Source organism: Chiloscyllium plagiosum, chromosome 28 (genome assembly GCF_004010195.1).
Source record: "Chiloscyllium plagiosum isolate BGI_BamShark_2017 chromosome 28, ASM401019v2, whole genome shotgun sequence".
Classification (NCBI taxonomy): Eukaryota; Metazoa; Chordata; class Chondrichthyes; order Orectolobiformes; family Hemiscylliidae; genus Chiloscyllium; species Chiloscyllium plagiosum.
The window spans coordinates 48,271,401-48,293,626 of NC_057737.1; the positions used below are offsets into that span (position 1 = coordinate 48,271,401).

General features: G+C 37.9%; 1 protein-coding gene across 5 annotated transcripts in view; it reads left to right on the forward strand.

The window, feature by feature from the left end:
* Positions 1-22,226, forward strand: part of LOC122564179 (protein CASP-like) — a 601,305-nt gene that overhangs the window by 440,834 nt on the left and 138,245 nt on the right. For 3 of the 5 annotated variants that reach the window (XM_043718857.1, XM_043718858.1, XM_043718860.1), the window contains 3 exons: positions 6,827-6,892; positions 19,120-19,221; positions 20,881-21,689. The exons of the other annotated variants lie outside the window; for them this stretch is intronic. In XM_043718857.1, coding sequence (XP_043574792.1) covers positions 6,827-6,892; positions 19,120-19,221; positions 20,881-21,689 — 977 coding nt within the window. The remainder of the gene's footprint in view (positions 1-6,826; positions 6,893-19,119; positions 19,222-20,880; positions 21,690-22,226) is intronic. 5 annotated transcript variants of the gene reach the window in all.

Sequence of the window (22,226 nt, forward strand, 5' to 3'; positions counted from 1 at the left end):
AGCCGTTTGTGTCCATATTGGCTCTCTATAAGAGCAACACATCTGGTTCCTTGCCTTTTCCTTGTTGGCCTGAAATATTTTTCTTTTCAGATGATCCTCAAACAACAACTGAACCAGCTTCTGATTCTCCATTAGGCAGTGCACTCTAGATACTAACTTGCTTTTAAAAATTTTAAAAGTTTTTTCCTTCTGTCTGTTTTGGTACTTTGGCCAGTCAGCCTAAATTGGTGTTCCTTAGTGCTTGTCCTTTCTGCCAGTGGAAACAATTTCTTCCTATTTACTCTCTCAAAACTTTACATGACAACAGTCACAATTATTCCAATCTATCTGTGTAACCGAAACACCTCATAGCTTAAAGTAGCTTCAGTTTTTTCTGCACTCTCTGTAATGCCTTAATGATCTTTCAAAAATGGGGTGTAGAGATTTGGATACAATATTCTAGTTTCAGGTTGAACCTAAGGTTTGTTATTAGTTTGTTTTTATAGTCAATTTCTCTGTTTATAAAGCCCAGGTATATCTTTTTGTCTATCTGCCACTCTTCAAATTTGTGGTGTTAAACATGATTCTTCTCCCCCTACAATCACTCTAGAATTTTATTGTTTATTTTATATTGTCTTTCCTCGTTGTTCCTACCAAAATGAATCTCTGCATTAAATGTTCCATAAGCTTGTCTGTGCCCTGTCGAAATCTGGACCTATTGCTGTCTCATTCACAGTTCACAATACTTTGATGCCCTGTGTACTCCAAAGTCTAGGTCATTTATCTAATTCAAGAAAAACAATGACTCTTGTACTGATCCCTGGGAAAACTCACTGTATGCTTTGCTAAAGTGTTAAAAACTACTTTCTATTTCCCATCATTTAGTCAACTTGGTAGTGCAATCCGTGCAGCCACTGTCCCTCTTTTCATACAGACTTCAACTTAGCTGACAATCTGCTAAATGACACTTTACCAAGCATTTTTTAGATGCCCTGTACATCAACTGCATTATCCCCATCAACCATCTTTATTACCTCATCAAAAAGCTCAATCAAGTCAGTTGTACACAATCTGTCCCAAACAAATCCATGTAGGCTTTACTTGATATATCCTCCCTTGTTCAAGTGATTAATAACTTTATCCCAGATTATCATTTCTGACAGATTTCTTACCACGTAAATTGCTGGTTTTGCCCTTTCATCCTTTTTTGAATAAAAATAAAAACAGAAATTCAGCAGGTCCAAAACATCTGTGGAAAGAGAAACCAAGTTCAAGTATTTAGTTGAATTTGATGAATTTTAATTTGGATTTCCAGTAGCTGCAGTATTTTGCTTTTATGTAACATTTGCAGTTTTTCAATCTTGTGGCACAACTCCTGTATCTAAAAAGGTTTGGCAGATCATTATCAGTGTCATCATGATTAGATTACCTCTTAATGTTTGACATTCAATGGTTAGCAAATCTCGTCTCTGAATCCTGTTTTTGTAATTTAACCATTTAGTTTTGCTATAATTTTGGTGAATCTGTATTGTACTCCTCAAAGGCAAAATCATACTTAGTGAGGTATGGTGCCTAATCCTAACCCAGATCACAGTGCAACATTTGACTAATCAGAATTTGTCAATTCATTGCCTGTTTAATGAACAGTGTTGGATTGGTAAAGACCATCTGGTCTGTTGTATTCCAGGAAAGGTTTAGAGGGACATGGGTGAAACACAGGCAAAGGGGACTAGTTCACTTTGGGGAACCTGGTCAGCGTGAACGAGTTGGGCCATAGGGTCTGGTTCTGTGCTGTATGACTCTATGACTCTTTGTATATTAGTAATTCATTGTGCATTATAAGATATACTGTCCATCCCAACTGAAACCATGTGATCTCTTGGAAAAATCAAAATCAAATATACATCAAAAGCAAGTTGGAGTCATTACTGCACAGAAGGACACCATTCAGCACTTCAAGGTCCATGTTGGTTCTTTGTAGAACAATCCAGTTTCTACCAAGTCTGGCCCTGCAAGTTTGCTTCCTTCAAGTGTCCATCCAGTTTTCTGGAAATTAGTATTTTGGAAAATATTGATCATCATTGTCTTCCAAATTATTGCACAGCTTTTTTAGTTTCTGTATAGACTCATAGAGATGTTTTGTTTCATAAGGTATGAGATCTGAAATCTGTTACCAACCTATTGTTTCTGAATATCAGTCAACCTATGGCATGTGAACTACACAGGTTCAAGAAGGCCACATAATGCCTCCTTCTCAAGGGAAACTAGGATGGGCAGTAAATGTTGGCTTGTCAGCAATGCCCACATCTCAAGTGTGAATTTAAAAAGATGTTGAGTTGTAAACTAGCCTTATAGTTCAATATATTAAGCACTTGGTTAGCAGTGTATAGATTAGTACAGGCAATTTGACTTTCAAGCTATGTTTCTTCATAAATCGGTACTTTAAAATAAAGAGAAGAATGCAACTTGCTGACTGGTTAATTATATAGAATTCTGGAATTCACTTCCTCATGGCATTGTGGGTAAACCCACAGCAGGTAGACCGCAGTGGTTCAAGAAAACACTCCCCACCACCTTCTCAAGGGCACTGAGGGATGGCAATAAATGCAAGTCAGCCAGCAACACCCACATCCCTCAACATGAATAAATTTTAAAAAACAGCCATTCTGACTGGTATTTTGATTTTTTGCCAGTAGTATGTTCCTTGACCTGCATTGATTAAAACTAATTAGGAAATGGAGATTTGTTGAAATGAATTGTTTGGAACGTTTCTCAGAACCAAGTCTACCCCTGACTAATTTCTCCCCTTGAAACATGCATACACATTTTAGATATGTAGAAGTCTGTTTACTTTAGTTCTTCTGTTTTAATCCCAATCTGCACAGTGCAGATAGATTTGCACTTCATAATTCCACCTTGTCTTGATGCCTCACTGGTATCATAATCCAACTTCCATACCCCAACAGGTTATTTCCAGGTCTCCTCCACTGTACACTTCAAATGGATTGCTCCAATCACCAGCAGTCACTGTGTAAACATTGATGAAATGAAAAGTAAAACATACATCAAAGGAAAGGACTGCAAATTCTGAAACATAGGCTGGAAATTGCTGGAGTGTAAGAAAGTGAAAAGAGCGAAGACTGTAATGTTTCACGAAGATAAGACAACTAAATGTAAGACGAGGACTGGTATAAGACTCTCTTTAAAGAACGGCACTTGTTAAACCTCAGCTTGAGTCGTCTTGTAGCTCAGGGTGCCACATTATAGGGAGGAGATGAACACATTTCAGAGAACACAAGAATAATGCCATGAATAAGGAATTTTGGTTATAAGGATAGATAGAACAGTCCCAAATTCTTCACTTTGGAGATAACAAGAAGAGATCTGACACGAGGTTTTCAAAATCATGACCGGGCTGGATAGAATGAATAGGGAGAAACTGTTTCTACTTGTAAAGGAACAAGAATGAAGCAGCGTAGATTTAAAGTGATTTGCAAGATGTAAATGCGAGAGGAAAGTTTTTTCACACAAGTAATTAGGTTATAGAATGCACTGCCTGGTAGTATGGTTGAGACAGGTTCAGTTGAGATATTCAAGATGCCCTTTAATGATTATTTGGATAGATAATGTGCACAGCTGTGGGGGAAAAACAAATAAGGATTTAGAACTTGGTAATGATGCTCATTTGAAGAGCTGGTGCAGATATGAGCTCATTGGCCTTTTACATCCTAACACTCTGATTCTGTGATTTTAGCTTTTAAAAAAGTTGACAACATGAAAGCAAATTCTGAACAGCAGATAAGACAAATCAAAGCTTGATAAAGATTTTTTTTATGGCTACTTAATAATTGAAACAACCCAGATTCAAATTAGTGTAACAATTTCCATGACTAAATCATCGTATCATTTATAGGCACTGCACTTCCTGCATTCTCCCACCTAGAACAGAGATAAGCAACTGTTTAAATTCATAAGGCTTCTGGTATATTCCTTCCTCATATAATACACAAACACACAGCTGTGTGCACTTGACAGCCTAAAGGCTGCTGTGTAGAGAACCATGATATTTAATTGTCAAGTACATTGGTAAAGCATTGCCTCACAGAAAGCTGCTGTGAGACTTCTCATGGATTTGTTGTACTTTTGAGTTTAGAGCTTTTCTTGTTGAAAGTCAGTACATGTATAGGTATTGATTATAGCAACAGGAGCTTTGTGAATAGAACACATCAAAAATGAAAAGACTGTACTCCACATTTAGAATATGAGCCGTGAGTGTACTCGAAGTCTTGATTATTTTCCATGCAGTGTTGGATTAAGCTGCATGACCTGAGAAAGGGCGGCATGGTGGCTCAGTAGTTAGCACTGCTGCCTCACAGTGCCAGGGAACTGGGTTTGATTCCCACCTTGGGCGACTGTGTGTGTAGGGTTTGTACATTCTCCCTGTGTCTGCATGGTTTTCCTCCCACAATCCAAAGATGTGCAGGCCAGGTGAATTAGCCATGCTAAATTGCCCATAGTATTAGGTACAATAGTCAGAGGTAAATATAGGGGATGGGTCTCTTCGGAGGGTTGATGTGGAGTTGTTGGGCCGAAGAGCCTGTTTCCATACTGTATGGAATCTAATCTAATTTTTTTTTTAAAAAGCATTGTTCTAGTAAGAGAACCTGAGTGTTAGAATCGGGAGCTTTGTTTTTCTCATTTGTGAAAATCCAATTGATTTTAAATGTAATTGTTGTAATTTTGTCACTTAACACGCTTCTTCAAAAAAAAGGCCTTCTTCCTAATTTGTAGATACCATTTTTATCAGTTTATGTTTGTATATATTTGTGTTCAGTGAGGTATTTTCTTGTCAATTCCTGTCAAACATTGAAGTGTTTTGTTTTCCATATTTTCTTGTGGATTACACATTACAGGAGAACATTAATCAATGCCAAATCTGTACTGAACCTTGGTGCACACTTGGAATACCATTTGCAGATCTAGTCACAATAGAGGCATTTGAGAGGGCGGTGGTGAAGATTTACAAGGACAGTCCTAGAAATATGTGGATTTACTCATCAGGAAAGAGTTGACAGGATGGCTCTCAACATTTCTTGAAAAAAAGGTTGAGGTATGACCTAATAGAGGTCTTTAAAAATTTTGAAAAGTTTTGATAGAGAATGCCTCCTTCTGGGGAGAAGAACAAAGCCAAAAGCCATGAATATTTCCTAGTCACCAATAAATTTAGTAGCATTTTTTCACCCAGAGAATGGCAAGAACTTGCAATTATCTGGCACAGGGTATGGTTGAATGGATAGTGTAGATGTATTTAAGGGAAATTAGACAAATATATGAGTTGAGAAGGGAATAGGTGGTTACAATGGTACATTTAGTTAAGAAAAGAGGCTCAAGCAAAAATATCGACATGGACTGGCTGCTCTCAAGAAGCTTATTTCTGTTCCGTATATTCTGTATAATGACATCTTATGCTGTGAAGATCACAAATGATGTAGAGAACCAAGCAGAGATATATAATAAAACTGAAAGTTAAATTTTACTAATGCATGAACTTCCAGTTGCAAAAACTAGATTTTGTAAGAAGAGACCGTGTTACTGTTCTTGCTGCACAAGGAACCAAGGAGAAACGTGCATTGTAGAGAAGTCACAATATTTTTTTCTATATTATTTATTTATGGGATGTGAGCATCATTGCCTGCATTTGTTGCTCATTCCAAATCACTTGACAGCTTGTGAGCAAGCTTGAGCTTGTATCAAAGTATCATAGTAAATTATTGAACCAATTGACAATGGAAAAAGAAATATGCCCATAAAATCTCTCAAATTTTCTCCATTCAGGAAGATAATATCTAAAGTTAATGTTAAGTCCACTTTCCAGCCCCATCCTCATATCCCTTGATTCCCTTAGAGTCCAAATGTTTTGATTGTATCTGCAGCCCTGTTAAAGAATTTGAAAGAATCTTCTGAATGAAGAAATTTCTCATTTTTAGCACTAAATGGCTGAACACTTTTCCTGAGGCTATAACCGCTTCAGTAATTGGGAAACGGAGACTCAGTGTCTACTCTGTCAAGCATTCTTTAAAAAGTGTTTTGGTCTAATTATTTCTTTTCCTAAACTCCAGATAATATAGAAACAAAACAGAAATTGCTGTTAAAAATTCAGCAGATCTGGCAGCACCTGTGAAGAGAAAGCAGAGTTAACGTTTCAGATCCAGTGACCTGATTTGTTCTCATAGCTCTGCCTTCTCATTTCAAGAACCAATAGTGAACCTTTATTGCAGTAAGGCAAGTTTATGTTTCTTTGTGTTCAGAGAACAAATCTGCGAACAATATTCAAAGCCTTATAGAATTTCATGAAGATTTCTTTATTTTTGCACTCCATACCATTTGTAAAAAGTTAAACAAAGCATTTGCCTTCCTAATGGCTTACTAAATCTGCATGTTAACTTACCACAATTCATTGACAAGTATATCCAAATACTGAGTATCAACATTTAGTAGCTTGCAGCTTTACAGAATCATCTGCCATTGAACAACCTTTATTTAGGTTAGAAATAGGTAATGAAAATGCTGAGAGTGTAAGGAGGCCACTGACATTTGATATCATGGTTATTGATGCTCATTAAATTTTAAAATGATTTTGTGCCGACAAGAATCATCATGACATCTGTCATGAAGCTCAACTGCTGTTTTCGACCTTCCTCCCTCTCCCAAAAACACAGTCCATTGAAATAATCAGTGACAGTATATATTGTGTGTGCCCCAGTATATAACATGCTAGGTCACTGTAAAGAGACAAAAAAAAATTCCCCCTTGTTTTTTATTCTTATCGAAACTTGTTTTTTAACAGAGGTTCCAGGCCAGAACATACAAAGAGTGTTGCAGGAAGTAAAGAAACGAAGATATGGTTCAGAAGGTAGGTCCTGGGATGTTCTGTTAATTACAACCAATAGGATTCATGTAAACATATTAACTCTACAAAACCCAAGTGATATGGTCTAATACTGGCCTGGAATCTGCTGGAAAACAGATAGTGTAAGTATAAAAATCAAGGCATTCACTCCTTAAAGCTGCAATGAGCAACTATTTGATACTTGTCTTTTTAAATCTATTTTTGAACTAATTTATTCTCCTTGAACTGCATGTTAATGCACCTAACTACTATTTATTTTAGTCATTTCATTTGAACATCATTTGTAAATATTTCTAAATTTAAAGAACTAAAATATTTTGGGATTATGACTGAAATAGCTGGTTAAGTGACTCAGAGCATGGTTGATGGAGGTTATTGAAGAGATAGGGAGTCTTCGGGTCTTTTTGATGAACAGTTAAAACTGAGCAGAGTGGAAATTGCAGGTTTTACCTCTCAAAATCTTGAGCATACTGAAATTGTTCAGAGAGAGGTGGGTGTATTTAAACAAATTAGATTGAAAGGGCATTGCAGCTTTAAGTGATAGTTCATGCAAGTTACGGTTGTGACCTCATGAAGCATACGGTTTGAATTATTTCTGAGGGTCTGTTACCAGGGATATTCACAAGACTGAAGTGTTCTTTGTTGGCTGATCAACAGGTTGCCTAAAATATTGTTGACCAGTTGAGGTGTTTACAAATTCTTATGCTCCCAATAGTTTCCGAATACTTTTGGTAATGGTGAACATTTAACCCATTCTGGTCAGCCCTTTGATAACCTGGAGTGAAAAGATGGATCAAAGTGGAGAATTTAATCTAATGATGGCCATGCGTTACTTTTAGAAATATTATAACCTGAATATGTAATTATTTTAAACCTCAGCAGTACAGTCTTTCTGACTAAGTCACTGTACTTGTGTTCAATTGAAGGGAAATCCCTACATATTTTTTGAAAAGGTTCACAAATCCTCATTTTATTTTACTAAAGTAAATGCAGAGTAGTACCAACTAAGTCAGTTATTGATTCTGTTAATATCAAATTTTTGACTCTAGATTCATAGTTTCCAAATGTTGAAGCAGAGAAGTCAAGTGTTCTTCCACAATGTATTAGTTGCCATGCTTTTGAATAAAAGTACACCTCCAAAGTAATATGTTGTCTGTGAAACGCTTTGTGATGTTTCAATAATGTATGAACTGCTATATAAACCCAAGTTATTTTTAATGTGTCTGAAGTTTAGCTTACATTTCAGGAAAATGCTTTGCTTGTGTACTTTGAAGTTTTCCTGGTGCCTGCACTGTTGTTTTTGTTGGATTTAATGTGACCTCACAGTTCATTAAACGAACCTGAAATGGGAATTGGAATGGATCACAGTGCGCATAGAGTGCTGTATTCAGGATTGCATAGTTCTGTTAGCTGTCAGACTGAGCAGATAAAATTCACCAAAGTGACAAGGAGCTCTTTCTTTGCACAGTATAAATATTCTTAATTTTTCATGTTCTTGTTCTTTTTAGAAAAATTGAATAATAGAGTTCTGTTATGGAATAACAGAAATCTACCTCTGGTGCAGCACAAAATAGTGTGATGTCAGATCAGTCACCTGTTCTTCAGACAGGGCGTGGTAGATTTGTGGAAGTTATTGCCATAGGAGGCTGTAGAGGCCAAGTTATTGGTTGCATTTAAGACAGATATAGATAGGTTCTTGTTCAGTGGGAGGATTAAGGCAGAGAATAGGGTTGAGAAACATTTCAGCCATGATTGAATGCCGGAGAAGACTCAATAGGCTAAATGGTCTAATTCTGCTCCTATATCTTATGGTCTTATGCATAATTTTTAATTCCATTGTCTTTCTACTGCTCGTGTCTTGAAGCCATTACACAATAGACAACTACATAAATCCTATCAAATTGTAATACATGCTGATTAAACCCATTTTCGTCATTACAAAATTGCGATTAAAGCCCTGGAATGTCAGCATCATGAGCTTTTCAAGCAATAAAAGTTGGTGACCTAGAATGTCCAGCTGTTCCTAGTAGGCGAGTTTCAGCAGTTCTTATTTGGAACCATACATGGAAAGCTTATAGGAGAAGTAATGTCTTTTACTGAGTAATAAACTAGAAATAGGATAACCAGACACTTGCCTTACAAAATATGCCTCCTTCTGGGTAATTGATTAGCATGGCTTCTAAACCACAGGCTTTCTGTACCACTGGCTATCCTGTGCTCTCCTGAACTCTTGACAACTTCAGAACAGCATGAAGTGGTGATTCGTTTTGGCACAACAGTTTTTTACAACTTAAAAGAAATGCTCCTACATCTATGAAATAGGTTTTGTGAAATAATAAAGCTTTACTAGCAAAACATATCAAACAAGGAACAAGGGTAGGCCACTCAATCCTCTGAGCCTGCTCCGCCATTCAATAAGGTCATGACTTATCTGATTTTAACCTCAACTCTACATTCCTGATAACCTTTCACCGCCTTGGTCAATCAAGATTCAAACTACCTCGAAAAATATTGAAATTATGTATCCACTGCATTATAATTCATTATTTTTTCAGCACATTACAGGCCCTTTGGCCCACAATGTTGGGCCAAGCATTTATCTTAGTCTAAGATAAACCCAGCCGACACACTCCTCAATTTACTGCTGTCAATGTGCTTGTCCAGCAGTCGCTTAAATGTCCCTACTACAACTGCTGGCAGTGCATTCCATGTACCCACCACTCTCTGCGTAAAGGACCAATCTCTGACATCTCCCCTATACCTTCCTCCAATACTTTAAGAATATGACCCCTCGTGACAGCTATTTCTGCCCTGAGGAAAAGTCTCTAGCTATCAACTCTATGCCTCTCATTACCTTGTACACCTCTATCAAGTCACCTCTCTTCCTCTCCAGTGTGAAAAGCCCTAGCTCACTCAACCTCTCTTTGTAAGACAAGCCGTCCAATCCAGGCAGCATCCTGGTAAATCTCCTCTCTAAAGCATCTACATCCTTCCTATAATGAGGTGACCAGAACTGGACACAATATTCCATGTGTGGTCTAACTAGGGTTTTAGAGAGCTGCAACAAAACCTGACGGCTCTTAAACTCAATCCCCCTGTTAATTGAAAGCCAAAACACCATACGCCTCCTTAACAACTCTATCAACTTGGGCAGCAACTTTGAGGGATGCTGCCTCATGGATCCCAAGATCCCGCTGTTCCTCCACACTGTCTTTGAGGAATGAAATTCCAAAAACGTTCAACTGTCAGAGAGAAAATATGTTTTCTCATCTCAGTCTTAAATGGGTGATCCCTTATTTTTAAACTGTGACCCGTAGCTCTAGATTCTCCCACAAGAGGAATCATTCTTTTGGCATCCTTGGAATCACTGAAATCCCTGTCTTGTGGTAGAACATTCAAACTGTTCACTTAACATGTACATTGCAGGCACTATTTGGAGAGCATTACTTTGAGCAAGACCAGCACCTTCTGATTATCACAAGTAATATTCACAGATTTATAAAATTCTAAGTGCTTTACAAGATGTTTTTGAAGGCTGGAAGGGAGATGTCAATACAGAGTGCCATTGAATGGGGGTGATATCAATAAAAGTTTGGACTGAATGGAACATGGAACGAGAACTAGGCTTATTTCTTAGAATTGAGAATGCGTGTGGCAGTGTATGACTGGAGGACATCTCAGATATTGGAATGCATAAGACCATGCTGGTATGCAAATTATTTAGTAATGTAAATGAGAAATGGGTAATGGGTACTGTGGGCTTAGCGTGGATGGTGTGCAGTTGAGAGCAACATTTAAGTTGTGGTTTATGCAAACTGCAAGTTAACATTGTAAGGAGAGTTGTGAAGTAGTGCACCTTTGAAGTTGTTAATTAAGTTGAGTAAGTTAGGCAACAAACTTTCTCCTGCATAAAATTGCTGGTCATTTTGATTTTACTTGAGCTGGTTTAAATTTGTAGAGTGAAGCCTTTTTGTCATTATCTAAATAACAACAGTCATCCCTAATAAAGCATTTTAACAACTGACAGCTTTTAAAAAGAAAACCCTGTCACAGTACAAAATAGCACTCTAAGCTGAAACCAAATAAAACTAAGATGATAGCAATATGACAAACAAGAGAGACAATATTCTATCTCTCACATTTCTCAAATGACACAACCTGCTACGTTAATCTCATATTGATTTCTGTTGCTTCTTATTTGACATAATTTGATGTGACTCGTTGCATTCAATTTTCATTTCTGACACTTTTAATTTAGATGTACTGTCGTTAGCAGCACAGTTATGATCCTTTCTCAGTATAAATTTGTGCTGCTACATGTTCTTTATTTTGTAACATCTGATGCTAAATTTCGTTGATCCCAAGATTTATTAAGTTAGCTCAGATTTGCACATTAGGCACATTAGTTAGTTTGACAAATATTTTTGTTTTAGTGACAATATCCAATGGCACTTGTGACCATGAATGTATTTTTGGTGTACATGTCATTCTTATTTTTATCTATTTCATCCATATGCTTAAATTGCTGTTCTCTTTTTACCTTCCATTTAACTCCGAGACCAATTGCTCATGATCAGTAAAAGTGCAGTATAGGTTGCAGAACATGTTGGAATGAGTTCACACATTTTTCTTTGATGGTCTGCAGTCTGTTCATTAGCAAGGGAGAAATAGGTTTGTTGGTGGCTAATCTCTGCAATACAGTATTAACCATACTCAACAGGTTAGTCTTCTAGTGTGAATCCTGATGTATACTGAGCTCGCTTCTCTCAAAAGGTTGAAATAACATTACAGACAGTTAAGTTAGTTGCAGTTAGGGAAATGTCCTTGTATCCTGTCACTATCCATTGACCTTTCTGGAGATTTGATAATTAATATGGCGAATATTGGGCTTAGTTTTGTTGCCCTGGTGCAGCACAGTTGTTAGCACACTGCCTCATAGCACCAGGTTCGATTCCACCTTCAGGTGACTGTCTGTGTGGAGTCTGCATGTTCTCCCCATGTCTATGTGGTTATCCATAGGACACTCTGGTTTCTTTCCATCGTCCAAAGATGTGCAGGCTAGATAGATTGGCCATGTTAAGTTATCCCATAGTGTCCAGTGATGCGTAGAATAGATGGATTAACCAAGGCAAATATGGGGTTACAGGGATAGGATGAGTGAGTGGATCTGGTCAGGATGCTTTCTGAGGGTTGGTACAGACTCACTTTTGGCCAAATGGCCTTTTTCTGTATTGTACCGATTCCATGAACTCTCACCTTGTGAGATCATATAAATTAATTGATGTCCAGATGAAATATTGAGGGGATAAATTAAATTTATTTATGTGTTGAGGGTAAAAGATTAGCTCAAAAATTTCTGGGGTGACCAAAGTTAGATCAGGGGAACTGAATTCTGTAAAGGCCAAATGTTTGGCGTATGGTGCAGTAAGACCTATGTTCAAATGTCTTTTCCCATAGGATAAGTACTGATCTCAAGAAAACAGCTTCTTACCAAACTTAGCAACAGGGAATCCCTGCTATTTATTAAAGATGCATGTGGGGTTGCCCCAGCATACACACACCACCTACTGGTGTGCACTTTGGCATAGTGACCTAATAAAAGGTAAAGTTGCCATAGTCTTAGCAGACCATACAGCAGCTCTTTCATCAGAGAGAAACAGCTGTTGGTGGTTTAATCTGAGGGCTACCATGCCTCAGGTGAAGGGAGAAATGACCTCAGCCATTGCAAGAATTTAATCCATATGTTGGTGTCACTCAGCATCACAAACCAGCCTTTCAGCCAATGAGCTGAATGGTCCCTAGTGTCATATACTGGTAAGCACTCATGGAATTCTAGAAATTATGTGTGTGTACAAAGAGATTTAAAAGCAGGCAACAAACTTCCAGAAAAACAAAGTTTAATCAATCAAAAAGAAATACAGGTACCAAACAAGTTCTATTTTGTATGTTTGTAGGCACTTGCAAGGAGGTGCTAAAAAAATGTATTGCCAAAATGGTGGCTATTGGAATTCAAGTCTCTCAGTGTTTGTGACTTTGGATGGAGTTCATTTCTAGTAGCTATTGATTAAGCTTCCCTGCTAGAACCCTTAAGCCCACTTGTCATTCTACAGCAGGCTTCCTCAGTCGTGGTGAGTTTTGTCTGCCTTCAATACTGCTATGTGATGCAGCTGTTTCTGACAATTGAATGTTACTGACCAGGTACTGTATGTGGGCTGAGGGTATCATGGTAGCTCTTCCATTGGGCTCACATCGAAGAACGTAAGGAAGGGTGTAGGTGCCAGTTTAAGTGAGGATGAGAAACAAACCCTTGAGCATTGGAAAGAAATGTTCCACTAATTCCCTGGCACACCCAAGGCAGGCTTCAAAGGCATTTTCAGGCATGCGAAACCTGTCATCTTTATTAATATCAAAACTGTGTTTGTGAAGTGTTCTCTTGACATTGAAGTCATGGAAGTACATCAATGCTGTCAGTTGTTAAATAGCTGCAGTACATTGTTAGTTTTAGTTATTTTCAGTGAATAACTAATTATCTGCTCCGCGCCTGATACATAATGTGTATGAAACAAAATGAATGCTGCATTGTTGTTTAGCCAAATACATCAGACATCTGCAATACTGATTCATTGTATATCATAGCCAATTGGCTTATTTGCAGCTTTTTTAGTTTCTTTGGGATAGGATAATGAGTCTTGATAAACCCTTTGATCCATGTTGCTTTATATTTTGAGTTGAGCTCAGGCTTCTTGCTGGCAAGTGAAGTAAAGGCAAGTACAGGGTTGTATCTGAAGGACAGACAGGGTGAGCTGCATAGAGATGATATCGTAGAGATCTATAAGATGGATGGAACAAGCAAGAGAACACAGCATGCATGGAGTGTTCTTGGTCTGTAGTGCATTAACAGATGATTTTGGACGCTGAAGTACAGACAGGGCTAGGAACAGGAAGGACTTTGTGCTGTCCACTGACACAGATGTAGCTAACCAGGAATGAAGTTAATCATTTTGAGTTGGGAAGGAGCATGACTGAGCAATTAGAAAATTCTCTTGTGAACGAACTATGCAAATAATATGTGCTGTTTCTGTGATTAAGTTAATTTTCAAGAATGAGGTGAGACAGCATTTCGAAATGCCAGAGACCTTATTTTAATGAATCAATAACAATTAGAAGTGCTAATGCAGAGACAGGCCTGGAATCTGACTGGTTGACATTCTGAAATGCGTTTGGTTGAATGGATAGGCTGGCAGAGCAGTTGACTTAGGGATCCGTGTGATTGAAATTGCTCGCAGTACCAGCTGCCTCAGTTGAGAACGTCATCTCCTCGGAATCAGGAAATTGTGATTTCAGGAATAGAGACATGCATTGATGACAATTTAATAGCACTGGCAGTTTTCAAGAATAAGGCTGCGTGTGTTTGCGATACAGTCGGTTGCAAAGACAGTTCTGCGTTGTCTGATTAGTGAGATGGAAGGGAGTAACGGCCAGTATGTAACTTCCAACCTTGTCTTTTTTTTAAAAAGTAATAAGATGAATGGCTGGAAGTTCTGAAAAGTCAGAAATTGATCTAGAGTTGTGTAACTGAGTGGCGGTTCTCCATTATTCCCTATTGTTTAAGTAAATAAAATATTATTCTGTTTGCAGCTGTAAATGAGGTTTTGCACCTGTTTGTAGTAATTGCCTACTGAGTTGCATCGGTGCACAATTCAAATCCCTATGTGTGCAGTCATTAAAGAAAACCTGCAGTGAACTATAAGTTACACATCAAATTTATTGTTGGTTGTTATTGTTTTGGGATGAGTATGTAGCACTGCAGTATTTGCATAGTAAACAGGTCCACAGATGTTCAAGCACACCGTGAAAGATGCTTTATGAAAATATTAATGATGGAAAAGTACAAATATTGATTTCAAATAGGCTTTCAAGTCTTAGTTTGATTAAAGCTGGTCAATGGCATAGAATTAATAAGGTAGTCAAGTCTCCTATTTTCTGGTTATGTCTTGTGTACCTTCTGCTCCTATTACATTCCCTGTCGCTGAAGTTTTTAAAAATAAACAAAGTACTCCAGAAGAAGAGGTCATTACATCTGCTCCCTTTTGGAGAACAAGCAATTTTTCACTGCCCCACTACCTGATGTATTTTACAGGATTAGATTAGATTAGATTACCTACAGTATGGAAACAGGCCCTTCGGTCCAACAAGTCCACACTGACCCTTCGAAGAGCAACTCACCAAAACCCAGTCCCATACATTTACCCCTGACTAAGACACCTAACACTATGGTCAATTTAGCATAGCCAATTCACCTGACTGTGGGAGGAACCCAGGGAGAATGTGCAAACTCCACACAGACAGTTGCCTGAGGCAGGAATTGAACCTGGGCCCCTGGCGCTGTGAGGCAGTAGTGCTAACTGTGGGTTGTACTAGGAATGTGAAGTTACTGTGTTCATTTCAGTTGCAGATAGTGTTTAGGGTGTGGGCTGCCTAATCCAGAAACTAATTTCACCAGCTGAGTATGTGCTCTCCTAAAGAGCTGTGGCCTTGATTCCAACCTGGTCTTGCTGAGTATTGAATCAGAGAGTGTTGTGAGAGGACTGCAGCCTTTCTCACATCACAGAGAGGCTGAGGACTGAATGAGATATGGAATTGTAATTTGCAATTAGGTGTGAATTGAATAGTCCTCCCATTACTTTGTGAAGGTGGGGAGTAGAATGAATATTATGTGAAGAAGACTGTTCTCCCCAACGATTGCATTAATTTAATGGGAAAGCTTGTTAGCTGTTAGAGTAATTGAAGTGTCCACAATGTGCAAAACAGGGTTAGCAACATGAATAAAATGATTAACCAGCCAAAATCTTGCTTTTTGTTACTTTGAATAACTTCAGTAATATTTTTAAATATTACAGACTACATTAGTAGCATTCCGTTAGTCCAATAGGAACGGATTTTCTTCTCAACCTTAAAGCATCTTTTCCTCCATTCAGATAATATTTAAACAGAGAGTGAAAGAAAAGAGAGGAAAAAAAAAGAGAAGAAATGTGTTTCTGTATAAGAGAGAGAGAGAATCAGGGAGAGCCCCAGTGCAGCATGAAAACCATACAGATTATACTAACTCAATTTTCTATTTATGGTTCAAATACAAATAAGTCAAGAGAAATGGTGCTTTCTTTTGTGGTTTTGTGTGAAAATGAAATTAAGGCAAATTAAACAATTGGTCTGAGCAAGTTTCTAACTAAGCTACTGTATAAAAGTTAGTATTTAGTCATAGCATTCCAGTGTGGAGAAACGTAGTCTTGTTTATGTTTATGATTTGAAAACAATTTAATATCTTCATCTATCTATTGATGAATTCAATATTTCCAAGGAAATATATAGTAAATGTGGACATATAGGTTGTTCTGCTGTAACACGATAGTTGTGTTCCTCTGTAACCCCGCTGTGGAGATCGCTAATAGAAAATCGCTATACCCATTCAGCAGAAAGTTTGTGTCATCCAAGCAACGTCCACAATTCATCAATCACATTATAGCCAATTCACGCTGATGAAACGCACATTATAGCAGAACGGCCTATAGGAATATTGATTACATATATTTAAACTGGTTAGACTGTAATTACATCCTCCCAGCAGTATTGTTGCTACTTTACTATAAATGCTGGAATATAGTTTTGAACAAAAAAAGAATTTTGTCTGCATTTTGTTCCAAAAACTTTCTGCTCTTGAATCCTGATTCACCTGACAATTTATGCAAGTTCTTGATTTCCTTTGTTTGGGTGGCACGGTGGCACACTGATTAGCACTGCTGCCTCACAGCGCCAGAGACCGGGGTTCAATTCCCGCCTCAGGTGACTGTCTGTATGGAGTTTGCACATTCTCACTGGTTTCCTCCCACAGTCCAAAAATGTGCAGGTTAGGTGAATTGGCCATGGTAAATTGCCCATAGCATTAGGTGAAGGGGTAAATGTAGGGGTATGCGTGGGTTGCAAAAGCAAACTGAATATGGCCTGTTTCCTAGTAAAATTCTAAACATAGCTCTCACTTCCTGTAGATATTGAATGTAATTTCTGAGCTCCAATGCATAATTTTAAAAAACCTGTTTGTCAACACACCACAGCGGCCCAATGTAAATGTGCCAAGTCACATTCCGTGCGACGTATAAATCAAGTACAAAATAATTTCAACTGCCAGTTTTTCAAACATGAATATTCTTGTGTAAAATTAACATTTGATATAATTGTTTGCATAAATTATTTTTCACAATGACATTACAAACTTGTTTGTGCTTTGATGTCTTTTATTGTCTCCAATTAACATTTTAGAGGAAAGTTTAGCCAGGGCACAAACTTGATCATTTTCAGTAACTTTGTGTCTAAGTCATGTCATTCGATTTCTGTAAAAGCAGTGTAGTGTTCCAAAATGCTTTAGCAACATCCACATTATAAAACGACCTCTACCCTCCTCCTGTCTTTTGACCGATGTTAGTTTGTCTTTCAAATTAAACCTATAGAACAAATATCAAAAACCTTATGCAGAAAATATTGAAAATGTTATAAAATAGCTGCATATGAATGAGGGAGAAAAATGAGAAAAGAAAGCTTAGACTGTGCTGATTCAACAGGAGTTACCATTTAAATTATATACACAAAAAAAATTACCTAAATCCGAAGACAACTAATGTTGAAGAGACACTGGACTCAAAACTTTAACTCTGCGTCCATCCTACAGATGCTGCCAGACCTGCTGAGTTTTGCCAGCATTTTCTGTTTCGATGTTTTATTCTTTGTTTTATTCCAAGTCAACCTAAGGTTTTGTACCTGATTAGATTTTAACATTCAGTTAAATTATGAAAGCTAAGAAAAAGTTTATTGCATGTGATGAGAATTAGAATATGTAAACGATCCCCACCGTCACTAAAGCTGCCATGGTTGGGATAGACTGCCTTTTTCCCCACCTCCAATGCAGTTGTAGCATCACAGAATTATTACAACACAGAAGGAGGCCATTCAGCCCATCATGTCCCCACTGGCTTTCTGCAAAAGCAAATATGTTTTTCCCACCCCCCTGATCTTTTCCCATAGCCCTGAAAGTACTTTACCTTCAGGTGCTATCAGATCCCATTTTGAAAACCCTCTACCACAATCCCAGGTAGCATCAATCCACATTCTAACAACCCTCTGCATTAGATAGAACATAGGACATTACAGAGCAATACAGGCCCTTCGGCCCTCCATGTTGCACCGACCTGTGGAAAAATATGAAACCCATCTATCGTCCACTATTCCATTTTCATCCATATGTTTATCCAATGACCATTTAAATGCCCTTAAAGTTGGCAAGTCCACTACTGATTGTAATTATTATTCTCATGTTGCTGTTGATTCTTTTGCCAATTACCTTGAATTGTTGTTTTCTGGCTCTCAATCCTCCTGTAGCTGTGTGGACCTTTTCTGATTTTGAGCATCTGTATCAAATCTCCTTTCAATCTTCCCTAAAATGAATAACTCCAGCATTTTGTGTAACTCCATGTAACAGAAGTCCCTCACCATGGCACAGTTCTCTCAAAATATTTTCTGCATTCTTCCAAGAAGTTTTAAAGCCTTTCTTAAAGTATTCTGCCACTTTAGCATCAGCCTATATAAACATAGAAAGTATCAGAGTAATAACCTGGTGGGTCTGGCAGCATCCATGACAAGAGAAACAGTTAAGATTTCAAGTACTTCTTTCTAAAGAAGTGTATTGAACATAAAGTATTAACAAATGCTGCCAGACCTGCTGAATGTCTCCAACTTTTTACTGTTCTTGATTTAGATCTAAGCAGTGCCATGCTTTACCAGCATAGATAACTTGGGTCTGTTCCTGTACTGTAAATTTTAAGTCTCTCACCCTTTAGCTATCATGTGCACTCAACCTAAAAGACATTGAAAATCCTTAAAAAAAAAAATCAGCATTACAAATTGTCAAATCTCCACTTAATCCAAAGTGATTCTGGATGATGGCAGTGAGTGTGTAATTGAAGAAAACGTGGTTAATTCAGCTTTTCAAAGCATTTTGTACATAATTTGAATAATGTACTGGGCAAAAATCTGTTCTTAAATTTGCTTTTACAAGTTAGTTGCTATTAACCAGAAGCAATGAAAGAGTATAAGTAAATTTTGACTTTGTTGTACTATAAATATATTTCTGTTGGCTAGGAACCCCTTGCTTTAGTCTTCACTTGCAATTTTTATGTCTTCAGGCAATATCACAACGCGGATCAGAACCCCTGAGACTGGCTCTGATGAAGCCATTAAATCCATTCTAGAACAGGCTAAGAGAGAACTACAGGTGCAAAAAACTGGTGAGTACACTGAAATCATAGATACATTGGACCAGACCTGGTAGACCTACATTGCTTCCTTCAGTATTGGAGGCAGAAACATCTTTGAGTTGAAACTGAGAAGTTTTTGTACGTAACCAAAGTATCAACCAACTTCCAAATTGTGACTTAAACTAATGAACCTCAATGTGCCAGTCTCTCATGTAACACAAACCTATTACTTTACTGAGGGTTTTGAACCTTCAAAAGAAAATACTTGTTTTGGAAAAATGTTTGCAACTGAGAAAAATTGTGTCCTTTTAGTATTATGACTTGCAAGTTAATCATTTCACTTACAGAATTATTTTCCAGTATATGTTTTTTGTTAAAGGTATGGAAGTCTGAATACTAGTGTAGGTTTATGTTACATAAGCAACTGACACACTGAGATCCGTTTATATTTATATGGAAAATTACTTGCTGAAATGCTGAACCTAAGTGTGTTGTCTTAATGTACTCTGCCAATTAGGAATTGCTGAGCTAGTAATGAAAACAGTTACATTGTCCTCGATCTTGGGTGCAGTTTTCATAGAATCGTAGAATGTTTGCAGCATAGAACAAGAATATTTGACCCTTCATTTCCATGCCAGCTATCTGTAGGAGTAACTCGGTCAGTGTCACTCCCTTCTCTTTGCCTGAGGCCCTACAAATCTTTGCTCCTCAGGTCCTTATCCAATTACCTTTTGAAAGGTATGAATAAATCTGCCTTTGCCACACTTAGCAACAGTACATCCCAGATCCTAACTTCTTGCTGTGAAAGTAGCATTTCGTAATGTCATCATTGGGTTTTTTTCACTTTAAATCTGGCTGTTCATCCTAGTGACAAACCTATTCCCAACATTCTCTGCCACAAGATTAATTAAACCAGCTTCTCTAATCTATGCAGGTAACTGAAGTTCCTCATCCCTGGAACCATGATTTGAACTGGGGTGTACAAAGTTAAAAATCACACAACACCAGGTTATAGTCCAACAGGTTTATTTGGAAGCACTAGCTTTCGGAGCGCTGCCTCTTCATCAGGTGGTTGTGAACCATTGTTGTAACTGTTTTTTGCAAAGTCTGAAAATCCCTTAAATCCTTCCAAGACTGTGGTCAGAAATAGACACAAAGTTGAGGCTGAATCAGTATTTTTTAAAGGTTACTCTACACCTCATTCCATAAAACTCACTACCTCACATACCTTAGATAAAAATAGAAAATGGTGGAGAAACTCAACATATGTGGAGAAAGAAACCGACTTAATATCTCGAGTCCAATGTGACTCTTCTTTGAAACCCATATACATTGTTTTCCTTAATCTGCCTTGGCACATTCAACTATGTAAGCATGTATGTCTCCTGCTGTTACTACACTATCTTTATAATTGCATGTTAATTCTAAATGGCCTCTCTTTATGTTTCCTACAAGAATGCAATCACTTCATATTTGTCTGCATTAATTTCATCTTTCACATGTCTGTCCATTTTCCAGGTATTGAAGTGTCATTTCATATTTCTTTTTCCTGGCAGATTTTCTGTATTGCTATAATTTCTTCTATGATCTTTAAGATTGTAGACAGCTGCCAGAATCTCAGAACAGATTCCTAATAAAACTGCCACTGTTTAAAGAAGGTTTTGAATGTTTTTTCATTTTGTGTTACAGTTGATTCAACTCAACCACCCTGTACATCGAGCAGTGGTGGTTCAGATGAAGCAATTTGGTCAATATTGGAACAGGCCCGGCGTGAGATGGAAGCTCAGAAGGCAGGCCTTGAGCCGACACCAAAGCCAACACCAGTTCCTCAAGCTGACTTAGCCCTCCATTCATCCAAAGCAGCATCATCTTCCTCATTCTCTTCCTCACTGATAGCCATGAAAAAGCCTTTCATGGTGGATTCCAGCAACAACACAACACAAACATCTCATGGATTTAAAAAAGAAGCGTTACATGACTCATGCTCCTCAGAGCACCATGGGATAGCAGACACACCCCAGAATATGCTCAAGCAAGTTAAAAATGAGCTGGGACGAAGTAGTATATGGAGGGACCAGTGGTGGAATACAGTTTGTCCTGACAGAAGAAACTCCACTTTTTCAGAAGATGGAAGAGCAGAGGAAGCTTGTAGTGGGAGAGAGAGGATTAGTAATCCAAACAGACTGGAGCGAAATGCTTTGCAAGGACCTGCAGCTTCTGACCACTGGAAAGACTGGCAAAATGTGGAGTCGCCTTATTCTCAAGCATCTGATATGGGCACAGTGGCTGCAAGTAGCAGTGTGACTCCACAAAGCAGTCCCTTGCCTTCTTCACCTCTTGTCCCTGTCTCAAAACCACACAAGCCCTCTGTCCCACCATTAACACCAGAACAGTATGAGATCTACATGTACCAAGAAGTGGACACAGCTGAATTGACACGACAGGTGAAGGAAAAGTTGGCCAAGAATGGGATCTGCCAGAGGATCTTTGGGGAAAAGGTAAATGATTTCTAAAAACACAGTTTTTTTTTCAAATTAGTTTTTTTCCAACCATTTTATGAAAATTTCATGTACATTGTTAAGACTAATATCCCCTTCCAACATTCCTAACTTGCGTTCAGAATGCAAAAGCTGTTTCCTTCCAATAAAAATCACCACAAACATTGAGTCAACCATTTTGACTTGTATTCCACCAACTCTGGCCTACTGTACAACCCCTAGTTCTTTTGTCTATGACTATTGGCAGCAATGCTTATTGCTGTTTAGACTCTTAAGCTTCAAACTTCACTCACATACCTCTTTAATTCTTCACTTGTTTCTCCTCCTCAAAAATGCACGAAACTACATTTTTAACCAAGACCACTTATTCTTTCCTTCATAATACAATCAGTTTGAAATATCATATTGCACTCCTATGAAATGCCTTGAGTGTTTTGCTACATTTTCTGTTGGGTGTTTTAAAGGAGTTACCTACAGTGCCCAGGCCAATGTTTATCCTTCAATCAATATCACATGTATTTGTGGAATCTTGCTATA